The 16572-nt window shown below is 29.8% G+C and overlaps 1 protein-coding gene across 1 annotated transcript in view; it reads left to right on the top strand.

Annotated features, from left to right (window-relative positions):
- Positions 1-16393, top strand: part of LOC106466612 (unc-112-related protein-like) — a 78825-nt gene extending 62432 nt beyond the window's left edge. Inside the window, exons 9-13 of the mRNA XM_013926906.2 lie at positions 1451-1566; positions 3244-3350; positions 3772-3987; positions 4420-4566; positions 10442-16393. Of these exons, the coding sequence (XP_013782360.1) occupies positions 1451-1566; positions 3244-3350; positions 3772-3987; positions 4420-4566; positions 10442-10732 (877 nt within the window). The 3' untranslated portion in view covers positions 10733-16393. The remainder of the gene's footprint in view (positions 1-1450; positions 1567-3243; positions 3351-3771; positions 3988-4419; positions 4567-10441) is intronic.
- The last annotated feature ends 179 nt before the right edge of the window (positions 16394-16572 follow it).

Here is a 16572-nt window from a genome sequence, read left to right as displayed (position 1 = left end):
ACTAAAACACAGCCAAGACAAGTTACTTTGTGTAGACCAAAGGTCAGTTTTATGTTATTTGATACAATAACATGAGTGCACATGAGCCACAAAATGGTTATGAGGTCAGGCCCAGGGACAGAGGCTATGCTGAAAGAGTTAACTGAAAAAAATATTTCTAATAGTACCACCACACACACATTCCCACCCATCCTCCTTTCTTATGGTGCAAATTTTCATATTTGACTCATCAAAGAATGAAAAATCATGAGTGCAAATGCATAGAAGGAGTTAGTGCACATGGAGATATGTTGCCTTCCTATTGGTTGAGGGTTTTGTCATGTGATAATGTCATCATACAATGATATAATTCACATAAAATCAGGTTGGAGTTGCCTCAAGGTTAGTGGCATACAAATGTTTTGGACAGAGGCGTGAGAAAGATAGCTAATCTGTGTGAAGAGGTAAGTATCTATTGAAAATACATTTTTAGGTAATGAAAATGTTAACTTCTATATATACAGTTTATATCCAAGCTAAAAAATATTGAAAGCTGTAAAACAGTTTACTATTCGCAACCACCTTAAGACCACAATATCCCTGAACCTCAATTTGAGAACATCTAGTATAGGGCATGATAAAAATATCATTGGACTGTCGGTAAAATAGTAATTTAGTCAGCTGCTTGGTTGAAAAAAATCAGTCATCATCAAGCTGGTTTCTGATTCTTGATTGTTCTAGTCATACTTAGTTTTTTTTATAATGTGCACACTGCTGTTAGGCTATTGTATTTCCAGAGATTCATTGTGTTTTGATGCTATTAACAATTAAGAAAATTGAAATTTATGTGACAGACAGAAATGATGTACTCAACAAGTAGCGAAGTTAAAAACAAAGAGATAATAAGTTTTATGTATTTTAGTTTATTTTCAACAAAGTATACTACACAACAGTTTTGGATTTTTACCATTTTTTTCGTCAGTGCCAATTCTGGAAGTATTTGACCAAGGTAATAAAATAATTGAAACATGTTTTACTATAATAAACATGTTAATAAAAACAAAATATATATGTATGTATTAAGTTTTCTTTTCCATGTTTTTGTTTAATTCACAAGCTTTCAATTATAGTTTTAGCAGTTGGCTTCCGATGTTTCTTTAGAAACAAACATCTGAAGATGATTGCTTAAATTGCTAACAAATACATGAAACAATATAATGTCTTAATAATACATACATATCACTTGGATTATAAGCTGAACAAAACAAATTTATCTATTATTTCTGCCTGAAATATCCCATGAGCATTAAGTAACTATAAATTGGTTAGGTTTGGTTTTCATTTAGAGATGTATTTTAAAACATCCAAATGCCAGAAGCTCTTATGTTCATACCTTGATATGATTTAAGCATCCAGTGTATTTAAATTGTTGAATGGTAAAATGTTTTTTTTTCTTATATTTTTTATCTAGACCTAAGAGATTGACACTGAAAAGGCCTAAGAAATACAGTTTTTCCTTCAAAGACACAAAAATTTCTATTTACAAGAGTGATAAAGGTGCACCAGTAATGGAAATTAATCTGAAAGGTGTGTAAACATTTGCAGAATGATTTTACTTGCTGCTGTTATAACTTCAGCATCATAGAGTTAACATAGATTAAAGTAAAACTTTTCTCTGTGCAGAAAATTCTAATATCAATGAGAGTTTCAAAACTTACAGAAATTATGTATATAAAATACTGTCCTAGAAAAACCTTTAGAAGTTGTTTATTTTGTTAGGTTTTGATTTTTGTGCATTATTTTCATTTGTAGTGTTGATAACTACTATTCACTGTGATTGTTTTACTGTTTTTGGAAGATGTACAAAAATTTATTTTGTACTATACAATTGTAAAAAAGAAAATATTAGAAATCATATGTTGATAGTTTATCATTTAATATCTCTTCAAAATATATGCTGCCAGTTTTGTTCTTGTAATGAAGCCTACACTTGAATTTTTATTTTTAGCAGTTTGACTAATCAATGCTCCTTCTGCTATCCACGTTACAAACTCAAAAAACCTCAAATACTAGCAATATTTTTGTTTTCATATAAGTACCATGTAATAATTAGCCTAACAAATTAGAGTATAACTTAGACGAATTAATGAGATTAAAAAAACAAAACAATATTTGTTCATTCTTCACTAATAAGATGAACAATGAAAGTTTTCCTCTTCATGATTTCAACCATTCTAAGTACCAAGTATTTGCATACCAGTCTTTTGTCTGATTGTTTACAATTATACTCGTACTCTCAAAGATCTCTCCATGACTTTCAACTATCTGTGTATCTGCACATCAGTCGTTTCCCTACTGTTTATTATTACACTAGTACTCCTACTTTTGTCTTCAGAATCCCTCTCACATAATTGATATTAATGGAGACTAAAACTTGCTTTCAGCACTTTAAATGGTTGGAAAGTCAATAAGTAACTTAAAATATATCCAAAGAATTTTGCTGAAAACTTTCAGTTAGTTTTATGAAATACTATAGAAATTGTTTGAGGTTGAAGAGTGTTAAAATGTTTTACGTTATAATTATTATGTTTTTTATTAAATATTTTATGCTCAGTAATCCTTTTTACCATATAGCTTCCTTTAATGCACATAGAGTATTCGTTACCATCATAAGCTCACATTTTATAATAATAATTCTCGGGCTTCATAATTTACCTTTTAAATATATTGAACATTATAAGTTTGATTTCAATGCTAAAACAAGACTGGTATTTTCATTAGCAATAATGAATAGCTGATATTACCATCATTTTACGAAATTCATATGGTATCTTTTGAAATATGGGTTGATTTGATAAAGCTTCATAAGCCAGTAATATTACCATTATTTTACACAGTTCATTGATTTCTCTTGAAATCCGATTCTACATACCAGAGGTTTCATCAGTCGGTAATGTTACTGTCATTGTGCACAGTTTATGTAGTATCTTTTGAAAAATGAGTCTATTTGATAGTAGCTTCATGAATCAATAATATTACAATAGTTTTGCATAATTAACGTATTATCTCACAGTGGTCTCAGCTTAGTAACACTAATTCATTTTCATCCTTATTGATTGATTGCAAATGTAAGTTTCCTCATTTTTTTGTGTGTGCAGTAAGAATTAGAATTGGCATTAATTATCATACAATTTAGTAATAAGGATTCAAGAAACAGTGCATGTAACTACTGATAAGCTGTTTGGTACTGTAATCTTTATAAAGGCTGTGAAGTAACCCCAGATGTGAACATCTCTCAAGGAAGATACGGCATCAAGTTAGAAGCTCCTAGTCAAGAAGGCATGGTAGATTATTGGATCAGATGTAAAGATGTAAGTAAGAAACATTAATTTACATGTGGAGTTGTGTTGAAAGTGCCTTGTCAAGAGTGCAAGATAGACTACTAGATCAGTTGTAAAGATGTATGTAAAATGAACTTTGGTTAATGTATAGGATCAAGATGTCAAGAAGGAAGGATGTACTACTAGATCACCTACAGAAATATGAGAAAAATATCATTAATGTGTACATGGGACCAGAATGGAAACTTCTAGTCAAGATAAGGTGTAAAGAAATGTGTTATCGTAAAAACATGCCAAATTTGTCATTTCAGACTTGCGTGTATCCACATAACTCAACTGAGAAGGAGAAATGAGCTTTTTTTTAATGAACAGTTGAATGTACTGACCTTACCAGGAAAGTCTTAATAAATAACAATATTACATGTAGTTGCATTCTTTCTCTTTCTCACAGAGGGAGCAGTATGCCAAGTGGATGGCTGCTTGTCGCCTGGCTACAAAAGGAAAAACAATGGCAGATAGTTCTTATGATATGGAAGTCCGATCCATTCTTGACTTCCTGAAATTGCAGCAACCTGCTGAAGCTCCTATTGTCAGCCCTTCACAAGTGGATATTAATTTAGAAGATTTTATTGCACCAAGGTTTCTGAAAAGATCTAAAGAAAAACAGGTACAATAAAAGACAATGAAGTTAAACATAAAAGAAAAATGTGACCAGTATCAAAATATCCAAAAAAATGGATAAAATTGAAATAGATTTAGTAAGGTATGATTTTCAGTTAGGACTAAAAGTTGTACTTATGCTTAATTTCTATATATATTTGTCTAAGTGAAACACATAGTAAAAGCACTACTTAATATTCGTATAATTATCTTACCCATAAAAGAAAGTATAAATAAATTTATTGTGGTGAATCAGACTAATTTCTTTTGTTTAACTTAATGTAGACATTATAGAAATATTTTAGATTAATGATTTAAAATATATGATCCCTGAGGCTAATATTCTGACCATAAATATATTAACCTGTAAGAATTCTTGAGAAAATGCTTTTTTTCGATACATAATAAGAAGTCCATTTAATCTTATTCTTGGTTTCAGATTATCACCCAGATCTTACAAGCCCATGTTAATGTCAGTAAATTGAACCTTGTAGAAGCCAAGTTGAATTTCATTAAAGCTTGGCAAGCTTTACCTGAATATGGAATTTCTCTTTTTACGATAAAGTTTACAGGTTGCAAACGTGAGGTAAGTTCTTTTTTGTTTCTCTTTTTATTACTTGAAAAGTGATAAAAGCATGTAAAATTTTCTAAATATCACCTTTTATAACAGTCCAGAGAATGGTAACATGTGTTTTACAACTTATAAGTATTTTAAAAAGATTTCTTCCGTGTGATTTCTTTGGATATAAGGATTTTGATTTATTCATTAAAAAAAAGTTTTTAAACTTTTTACGTAACTAGAGGGATATTAACCAATGTAAAACTTCTTAAACACACTGTATCTTGATTAGTATTTGTGTATAATTTTATATTTAGTAAGAAAAGGTAAACAAAAGTTTACGTTTCTAAAAATTTTGTGTATTCAGCTTATTTTTGCATTAATTTTTATGTGCATAAACCAGTAAAATAATTTGAACTTAAAAAATATAGTATTAAGCTTAGTATGTCCTAGGTTAGGCTTAAATGACTTAAAAACCATTATGTTTTTTGTTTTTGTGATAGTGAAGCACTGTAGTAAGCAATTAGGATATGGGCCACTTCTTTCTTTGAAAACTTTATAAGTACTAGCAGAAATGCTGCCCTACAGGCAGTTGTTTGTGCTAGTAATTAATAATAATAACATTCATATCCCATTGAAAAAAATTTTAGCAAAACTGAACATTTTCTAAAAAAATAGAGGGGTCTGGAAAGTACTGCACAGGAAAAGTGTTCGGATTGTGTTGATATAAACTGTAATGTTTTTACATATTAGAAGTGGTACCCTTTATTGAAAGAGCTTTATTTTTAAGAGCTCAATATTTTTAATACTATATTTAGAAATTACGTCAATAAAGATATAATCAAACCCTCACATACAGTCCTAGTGAAAGTCGTGTTTTTGTTGTGAGGAGAATATCTTTATTTAAAATTATGTTCTGTGATAAAGAAATGGTTGTTGCACATACTGTAGTTATTTTTTTGTTTGAATGTTGAATACCCAAAGTGTGAAATTTTGTATGGATTATTGTTTGTGGTGCCATTCAATAGATGGCGCTACATTGTATTTATTTTTTCGTCTATATACACAGATACATATATACATGCTATGTCCATACATGTTTTCTCTCTGAAGTTGTTCTAGATTGAGTAAACCTTATACTACTTAATTAAAACAGCTACACCAGACTTACCTAGATTGACTAGTACCATCCATGTGACTGTTCATTTCAATTTGAAAGTAAGGAAGTTTATAACATCGAGATATCACCTGACCTACCATTGGAGGAAACTGCTGTCCACTTTCATGCACAAAGTGCATTTTTACAGCAATATCCCCCACAGGCAGACCAGATGTTATATTAAGAGAATGACAAAAAATAAAAGTAGGTGTGACAAAAGAAACTGAGCAATCTTCTTGACTACATGTTATGTGAAAACTAGAATTGGGTACCACAAAAAATAAAGTATTGCAGTATACCATGGGTTTTTAACAAATACTGCAGTATGTACCACAGTATATCTCAATCTCAACAGTTCATTTTTTGGTGAGGAAAAAGCTTAGAATAGGGTATATACTTAACTTTACTAAGAAAATAATATATTTATGTGCTGTGAGCCATAAAAGAGCAATGAATAATAAAGAAAGAAAAATTAGAGATCACAGACTGATTTATGAAATTTGATAAACTGTCATAATACAAATAATAAACTGAATACTTTGAAGTGACTAGAATTAAACATTGTGATTTTGAAACATTTTTCAACTTTCAATTTAAGAATTCAAACTATATGTCTGTGCCATCTTGTGCAGTTCTGTCAGTTCACAAGTGTAAAAGTACTACAAATGGGTAAAAAAAACATTTAATTGTAAAACTGTTTCAATTGGTCTTACTACTGACTATCTGTCACTTATAAAGCGCAGTAAATGTCCCCAATAAATTATGGTTACAGAATTGACTTCATGTTCTTTTTTTTTAATATTTGAGTGTTCAGATGTTTATCCTTTAAGATTGCCCTCTGTGCTGATAAGATGTAACCAGCTGTTGAGGAAACATGCTCTGATGATACACTTGAACTCATTTTATTTCCACCAATTAAGTAAGCTACTTTTAAGGCTTATTAGTGATTCACTTTTATCTTGAATTATTTCCATCTATGCTAACTCTGGAATTAACTTAGCAGGCTCTACCTGCATAACATAACATTCCCCAAGAGATCATGTAAGTCAGACTTAGTGATATTGACAGTAAAGCTGTTTGGATTGCTGCTAGTGTCTTTATTATTAGGTAAGGTTGATAACAGACCATGTAGCAAATGATAGTAGTAGCTCATTCCTTGGATAAGACACTGGGTCGTCTTGATTTTATGTTTTTACTATTACCTGTTTGGACATTTTAGTGTATACTCTAACAGCTTTCTCTGTGAGAAGTGTATACTGAGAATTTTTCTTCACCTGACAGGTAAGGTAGCAGTTTAAAGTGGGGTTGTCAGCACATACTATATTTAAGATATCAGTTTTATCACAAGATCTGCCTTCATGATATGTTTCATTTCTACTATAGTTGAGGGGTCACCTTCCTTTGGCAGAATAATACTGTTGGTAAGCCAATAATGTTGGAGATGATTCACTACACTAAACAACATTACAGTGATGTCCTTCAAGGGTTTTAGGGTAGCTGCAATATCCTCTGCCAGACAGATATTGTCATCATTTAGGCTCTTTATATCTTTGTCTTTAACATGAACCAACTCTTTTTGCTCTCAAGGTTGCAAAATAACTGGCTGCATATCCAGAAACCTAGTAATCATATCATAGGCTGAATTCCATCTGGTACATGCATCAATTTTAAGCTTGTGGACAGGTAGGAATAATAACTCAGCCTTGGTCTTCAGTACTGCAGCAGCCACAGCATTTCGGTAAAAGAAACTGACAATATGGCAAACCGAGCAAGGATGTGCGATATACTTTTCAATTTAGGTGCCTTCTGAACTGCAAGTTTTATAGTGTGGGCCAGGTAACCTGGATACATTCCATCAAACTCTGAGTGTTGTCGGCAATTTCCATTTAGTGCCTGCACTCTGAATTACTGCTGCAGTGTTGATGGTTGAAAATGAAGATTTTTGCAAAGCTGTGTGCAGTATTGTGTTATTGCAATTGATTTATTTATGGCTGGAAAGCTATGATATGTATAAATTGTGATTTATAAATTACACCTGTGATGATCAGTTTTATTTCTAAATTTTATGTTTTATCAAATATTTAATTTTTCCAAGTAATTCAAACATATGTATATCAATATATGTGATCACCATTCATTTATAATCAATAATAATTTTTAAATTGATTTTCTTAAAGTTTAAATTTAATAGTTTGTATTCTTGTCTGTGCTAATCATTTTTTTTATGTTTTTACTATTTAATTTACCATTAAAAACTTATCTCCATCTGTGATCACCATTAACCTTTTTTTTTTTAACTAACTTATTAAATTGTTTACTAAACTTTATTAAATATTTATGAGTATTATCTGTATGACTTTCTGGAAATGGGTGTGTTTGGAGAACAACGTTTACTAATTCCCAATTTATATCTATGAATGTAGTTGTAATAGTGATGTACTATTTTGTTGACCTTGATGTCCACCCATCGCTTGTCAGTGCACCCTTTAAAAACAATGAACCTTTAAATCTAAAGCACTAAATTTTCAAACTTATCTTATAAGGTATACCATCAAAATATTGAAATAAGTATAATTTTTAACATAATGATAAAAAAATCATAATAGCATACTAATGCTATTTACTAGGTACTTATTTTCATGTTTTTTCGTTTTTTAAATTCTGTATAGCTCCTTAACTTTTGTGTCACTGTAAATTAGGTAAATTATATTAATGAATATACCTTAAGTCTTTCCTAGACTTCCAACTTAACTTCCTGGTAAATCTTTGGAACTGTTACTTCTAAAAACTACTTTCTTGAAGGTAATGTGTATCCAGGGTCTAGAGTGGCGACAAGCTCCTGAAACGCTTTACTAAGATCCTTTACTATGTATCTGGCCATTCTAGTTGTAACACACTTGCTCTTTGTGATGTTGACTTGTATTTGTTCACATTCCTAAATATACCAGTGATTGTTGGGTTCCACTTTTGTTCACCAGAGCTTGTAGCAACAATGGTACTATCACAATATTTTTTGGATGAGGGTTAAATTTTACAGTCTAGATGATAATGTTTTTGTTAGTTTTCATCAACAGTGAATGATGTCTATGAATAAGCAAGCAGGGTTAAATTTGAAGTCTCACAGGCAGCACATTTCACAGCTGCATCGCAACTGCTACAAAATGCAACATTTTCTTCAATTACATTGTCAGGATTTCTTTTTCTTTAACCCAATCAGATTTTGTTCTATATTCTTTATTATTTCTCATTAATCCATCATTTTTGTTTACCTCACTGAGTCACGTGGCAATCATATGAGGTGCAAAAAGTATGGTACAAATTTTTATAACAGCACAAGTATTCATTGAAATTATGTTTTATTTTTTCAACTGCTCAAAAAAATGTATTTAGCTTCATAAAACTTGTAATTTTTTTCTCAGGATTTTCTGTAAATTCCTCATCCAAAAAAAAACTGACTAAGTACTTGTACAGCTCATACTCAAACCAGTTTGTACCACAGCAAACAATATATTAAAATATGAAAGTGGAAAATGAATAGTATGTCTTCATATCACAGTATTATTTAGTCTCTACCAGTATTGTAAGAAATGTTTCAAGTAATAATTATCTTCACAAGTATTATTGAAGTTGTTAAAATTTATATTAGCTTTGAAAATATTGTAGGAATTGTTGGAAGTTTATAAACATTGTAAGAATTGTTAGAAGTATTATTTAATCTGTAAATATTGTAGGATTTAAAGGAAGTAATTTTTAGCCTTTACAAGTATTGTAAGGATTGTTGGAATTATTCATTAGCCTGTACAAGTTTTGTGTGAATGTTTTGAAGTATTCTTTAATGTTTATTATACGAATTGTTGGAAATAGTCTTCAGTCTTTAAAGGTATTATTTGAAATAATAGTTAACCATTAAAAGTAGAGCTGAGTGATTTAATTTATTACCTATAAGCAATGATTATGTCAATTAGTGCTACGTAAACTAATTATGTAATCAAACTTATGATTAAATCAACTAATCAAAATTAGTGTTTCTAGTTTTTACTATTTTTGAGTATTTTAACAATTAATTAATAGAAATTATGATTAAATTTATTGTATCAAAAAATTAACTAATAGAAATTTAGATTTTCAGTTATTACAATTTTTGATTATTCCAAATATTTATATAAAAAATAGAATATTGCTATTATGTTTGTTTTAAGCACAAAGCAACATTATGGGATATCTGTGCTCTGCTCAATTTTAGCTTTATAAGTTGTTTTTATTTTACCTCAAGTTTATTACTTTGTTAAGTCTTGGTGATGTGGGGGGTGGTCTTGATATGAGGGTATCAGGTTTGAAGGATTCTCATTGCCGCCAAACTTTGTTCATCATATTTTTGTTATGACAAAGCTACTAAGGCTGGCTGCCAATTTCACTAATTTTGAACTTCTGACTAGAGGGAACACAACTGTCTGATAGCACCTACTGCCAACTTTTTCTTTTCTTCTTGAACTGCTAGCTGTTTTTTTTGTGGCTTATACCCATAGTGGTTTGAGAAACACTGTACCAAAATTGATAAATCAAATTTAATGAATTAATGGGGCTGTTGATTACTCAATTAGCAAATACCATTAATTCCTAGCTCTTCTTACAAGTAATGTAAGAATTGTTGGAAACAGTAGTTAACAATGAAAAGTGTTCTAAGAACTGGTCTTAAACAATGAAATTTGTATTTCCAAGAGTATAATTTAAAAAATTTTTCAGGAATTGTTGGGAATAGCATACAACAGACTAATGCGAATGGAGTTTCACTCAGGAGATCTTATCAAAACTTGGCGGTTTAACACCATGAAAGCTTGGAATGTTAACTGGAATACTCGAGAAATGATGGTCCAGTTTGAAGAAGAGGAAATTGTATTTAGTTGTTTGAGTGCACACTGCAAGGTGGTACACGAGTTTATTGGTGGTTATATATTCTTGTCCATGAGATCAAAAGACCAGAATCAAATGCTTAATGAAGACCTTTTCCATAAGCTCACTGGAGGCTGGCTGTAAGTCATATGGAAGGTTTTGTCCAGTCTGGAAAGTTTCAGAATACAAAAACAAAAGCTTCAGGTGATGCTACATTAGGAATTTATGAGCATTTCAAGTGAAACATAAACCTTCAGATTTATATTTCTCATTGTTACTGAATGTTGAATACTTAATGTTTGAAGATGGGAGTGTTTTGAAGCACTTGTAAAAGTCTATACTAAAATATCCAAAGATCTTTCTCAACCTCATCATAGTGTTACTGGTTTTTTTAAGTTTGTTCCTAAATTTATTGGATAAAGTATAAAAAAAACTTCCAAGGAGTAAATGTATAGAGATGGAGTTTTTTTTTCTTTGTTACATCGAAGTTTGACAAGAGTGCAATGTGAAATTTCATTTAAAATTAGTGTGCTTTAGCTTTACTGTTGGAGAAAATTTGTATTAGCTTATTTCCAATACTGACATTTTTTTATAGCATCAAACCAATTTTATTCTTGAACTGTTTATTTGGTTTGTGAAATATTTCTATGTACATTTTTTTAGAAATTTGTCTTAATATGGTTTTTTAGGTAAGCAGATTTGAAAGAATTTATGAATTTACATCTTTTCCAAATGGTTATTCTTATTTCATTACATGAAAATAGTTTTTTCCACATTTAAGTAATTATTAAATGTTGACCAGGCTATTTTTAGCTAGTGTTTTTAGTAATAATTTCCTTCTACTATTATTTTCATACTGTAAATGAATAAAACTTCTGCTCTCATCTTTAACAATGTAAATACTTTTGTCATTTCATTTCTTGCCAATAGGATTAATATGCAAATCTGATGGTCTTCCAGATGATATATAGAATTCAATGCTTTTTTTATTTTATAACCTTTATTTTAGATTATTTTTTAAGATGAACACAGTAAAAGTGAGTTTGGGCAACTTCTGGTAAATGAACAGTGTTTATTAACATTGAATTCAAGACTTGAGATGATTTGACTTTTTAAGAGATTTTGAAATTTAGTAACCAAACTGGTATCTTTTGGGACCAAACAGTAAGGTTCAAGCATCCATCTTGTGCTCTTTATCAGAATATTGGATGAGTTGTAAAAGTATTTAAATATCCCAGATAAGATGATAGCAGGAATATTGAAAAAATTATTTTGCTAGGTGACATGTCTGCTTGTAATGTGATTGTTTCTGAAGACTCCATGTTGTAGTAAAATTTGCCTCAAGTGCTTTAAAAGTTGTTTGCAGTTTTTAAGTATTCTTTAACATTCCAATAATGGATCACTTTTCCTAAGTTGTACATCCAAAAAATATTTTTCACATTTGTTTTTAGTGTTGGAAACAAGAATAGTACACGTATAATATACATAGATATTTATCGCTATATCTGCATTCCTATACTTACAACTTAAATGTTCAAATCTACTGGAAAGTGAACTTAAAGAAAAATTACCTTTTAATATTAGCATACTCTTTTTACCTTATGGCACAAGTATACTGTTTAAATGATATGGATGTTCTTCCGTCCTTTGTGTTATGCTGCAAGTTAGTTTTGTTATGATTTTTGAAGAAAGTTTGGAAACTGATTGGGATATGTACCACGAGTTTCCTGTTGTGGCTTCTTCAACAGTATTTGGTTACTTCATTTGTTATATTAGAAAGAGATGACCCTAACGTGTCAAATGATATCAATATTACAGTTCTAAAACAGTTTATACAAGTATATATATATATATACTTATGTATTGAGATTTTTAGTGTTTCATTCTTATCCATGTACTGTTCTCATATAAATTCAGGCACTTCTTTAAAACTAAGCATGTAAGACAACATTAATATGTATATTATATACTATAATAGTCTACTTGTAACAGCATAGTTTGATATGTGGAAGTTACACAGGAAAATTGTTTTCTCAATTTGATATACAGATGTATTTTTTGTAATTATTTCTTCCCTATTTTATTGGTCACAAAGTAGTCTTTACAGTGACCTATACTAGTAGTCCTAATAATGGTAAAGTACAAGTATAGGATAGTTTCTCCATTTAATGAGGAAATCTGATTTTTGTAGTGATATTTAATAAACAGCAATTTATAGATGAAATTGTGGTTGGAAAAATAATCTGTACTCTGTATGTTAATATTTTATGAATGCTGAAGTTTCTAGTATTTTGTTTTTGTTACTTAAGTTGAAACTTTTTCCCTTCTTTCCCCTATTGCTTATTAGCTATAATTTAGTTTTAGAGTTGCCTTAGATTGGCATAAGTAAGACTAGGAGACTCTAAATAGGAAATTAATAAGGTTGGTATCATTTAATTTAATTGTAGTTAACAATACAGTACGCTTAGTCAAGAATCTTTTCAATTATAACACTATCATGCTGTCTATATTAAGAAGGTTGTCCATTGCCTTCCGATCTTTACAAATTAAACATGTTCTTCCATTCTATTGTTCAGCTGTATTAGTTAAACCATGCACACTCAGATGTGGCCTGGTTATCCATATTTAGTAGTAGGATATATCGAACATCACACAGGATGTCATAATATATTTTCGTACTAAAGACAAAGATAATTAAATATTTAAATTATTAATATTTTTATATTGTAATATGTCATATGCCAGAAGAAATAAGATAAAATAACTCGCTGAAAACCAAAACCAACAGTTTGTACTTTTCTTCACACCAAAGCAAGCATGACGCATGTAATTTAAAAGTTGAACTTTTAAGATTTTGTAGGGAGATTCAGTCCAAGTGGTTGTAACTTCATATGTTAAAATTTTTTTCTGTATTGTGCTCTGTCATTCAAATATTTGGAGAATTTATTAATATTTGTAGAATTAATGATATTAGTTAATACATAAATATGTAGGTGTAAAACTTTTAATAATAATCAAGGGATAATAAAATGGTAACAAACACAAGTTTGTATTGAATAAATTCATTGTTTGATAACATTGCCTTTGTCAGTTATAAAAGCTTTGGTAAGATTTGTCTGTGAAACTGTATCATATACTTGTTTTGAAATTATTGTAACCTATTTTCTTTGGTTCAAAATAGAAATATTCAACAGATGTAAAGTTATTCAAATAAAAATGCTCACAAAAGTCTATTTTTGAAAATAACTAATTAGGCCCATCGAGTTTAGAACTAACAAAATTATGCATCCCTATGCTCTTTTAATTAAGTAAATCAGCCGCAACCCAAAACAGTGTAATGTGTTGAAAACAAATGGAAGGTGGACAACTTTTTAAAACTGGGCCATGTACGTAGTGCCCTACACGATTTTCTGGAAAACCAAAAATACATTCTTTATACTTTAAAAGTTTGGTTATTGGGAGAACAGAAATGAGCAACTATCTGGAAAATATCGTTTTATATGCAGTATGTGATACTTGTCAATTTTAGGCTTAGAAGTGAATTTTGATTGTTATGGATATTTGTGTTTTGTAAACAAATTTCATTTAATTAATGCAATATCTTTGTATGTTTATGTTTAAATATATTTTAATAGTTGTCCAAATAATGAAGGATGATATAAGAAACTGAAGCCATGTTGTTGAGAACTATAATAAGGATAACTGTAATAACAGATGTGTATAACATGCAGCTTTCAGAGGGAATTACTTCTTTACATAATTTGATGTGTTAGTAAACATGTCTACAAATAACATTTTATATTAAATCTTAATACTTGGTCTTAGAGAAATTTTTAAATGACATTAAAGTAGTTGATCTCATGCTTAAATTTGAGATGTTGAAGAATCAAATTACAGTAGTTTTGTTAGTAACAATTTTTATATAGAAAAAGAATTTTGTTTGCAGAAAAAGATCAAAGTTCATGTTAGTCAGAATGAAAATGTTTACTTGTTAAGGTGATGTTATTACTTTTTGCTGTTACCTTGTATTTAGAATTATTTTCAGTATTACAAAGTGGTGCAGTCTGTGCAATAGAAAAAGTTTTGTTTGGTTTTAATTAAGTTTGTGAAAATTAATTTTATGTAGTAATACTTCACAGTTTTTTAAAAAAGAATGAGGAAATGTAGGGAGTTTTGTTGTCTGCACTTTCTTCTACTAACTAAACCGAGTAACCTGGGGTAAAAAAACAACAATCAGGCCTTGCCTTTAAGTCCTGTTTATTTCATAAGAAAATGATAATGAAATAATTCACTATTCCAATTTATAACCAGACATTCCAGTTGTAAAGTTCCCTGTCATGTTTTAACTGTTAACAGGCTGATTAACATAAAAAATAAAGGCTCCAAACTCAAAGTCCAAAAATTGTTTTAACTATGAGGACAGACACATTTCTTCACTTAGAGTGCCTATAAGAATTTTTGAGGTTTATTACAGCAATGAAAAAATTGGATTTCACAAGAAGATAGACAGCATGTTTATTAATATAGTGAAGACTAGATTTCACAAGACAGATAGTATATTTCTCCCTGGGATACACTGAAACAATGTAGATAAAAATTGATAGTGAATTTAGCATTAAAGTAGATGGTTTGGGGGAAGATGGGGGTGGATATCTTGTAAGAAGATGAACAATATGTTATCTTTGAAACCTATAAAGAATTGTTCCACAAAAGAAAGTGGACAACAAATTTATATCTTTAGGGTATTATAAGAAAGTGCTGATTTGTAAATTTTAATATTGAACAAAAATGCCATGGAGTCATTACTTGTGAAAACTATTCAGTATCACCAAGTTAAACAATTACTTCAGTAATATTGTTGGGTCATTTACTGTGGTAAGTAGTGTACTCAGTCTACACAATGTATTTTTGTAATGAAAAATACTGGAGTGAACACTGAACACTTATATAATCTATTTTTATAAAATAAAAGTATAGGGATACATTTTTTGTTATTTTAGGTAAAACTAGAGTACTGGGCTAATCTTATTGATAGTTCATGAAACCCAGGGATCAACATCACTAAATACTGTAACAAGTTTTCTGATAGTAATACCTACTCATTATCATCATAATACTGAGGTAAATTTTCTCTCCAGTGGTGAACATCGATAGAATCAGAGTAAACATGTTACATTATGTACATTGTAATTGACATATCGTATTTTGAAGAAAATTTTAGTTTCTTAGATTTTTTTTGTGTGTTCAAAGCACTTGTTCGTCACAATTTTTGTAGTAAGAGCAGATGTTAAGTGTGTTAAAATGTCTGTAATATACCAGTTTTCTGGTTTATTTTGAGACTTCAATATTTAAGGGCAAAGATTTGTCATTATATGTAATATATATATATATATAATAAATGTACTGCTCCCCACGTTCATATTATTTCTGTACTTGTTAATTACAAAATGGTGTACAAGTGCCTTTGGTTGGTCATTTTGTTTCTTTATGTGTGAATTCTCTTTCCAGTAAATAAAGCCTAGTTATGTGTAACTTTTCCTTATCATTAAATAGCTCATACATAATAACATGTCTTTACATTTGTAAAATCAGTTTTAGGTGAACAAGTACATTATTAAAAGCATACGAGAAAAATGGGTCCCATGCAGGATTTTTTCTCCTTACAAATATTGAAATAAGAAAATTATAATGCATAGCTCCCACTTTTAATTTCCCAAATATTTTTAACGTTCCACTTGCTTATACTATAGTAGGTTATGTAAATCTTAGCTGTTCTTCACTGCAAGTAATTGAAAACATTTTAAACTCTGAAAGCAATACAGCTTCAGACAAAACACGTGGATTGTAATGTTTCAAAAATAGTGCTTAATATTAATAATTGTGAAAATGTTGCAGAAACACAAATATATTATGTTAAGGAATAACTATTATGTTTCCTTGTGTAGTTACCATCATTTATATCCCAAACAATTAATAAAAAAACC

Source organism: Limulus polyphemus, unplaced genomic scaffold (genome assembly GCF_000517525.1).
Source record: "Limulus polyphemus unplaced genomic scaffold, Limulus_polyphemus-2.1.2 Scaffold2321, whole genome shotgun sequence".
Lineage (NCBI taxonomy): Eukaryota > Metazoa > Arthropoda > Merostomata > Xiphosura > Limulidae > Limulus > Limulus polyphemus.
This window is presented reverse-complemented; position numbering and strand designations above follow the sequence as displayed.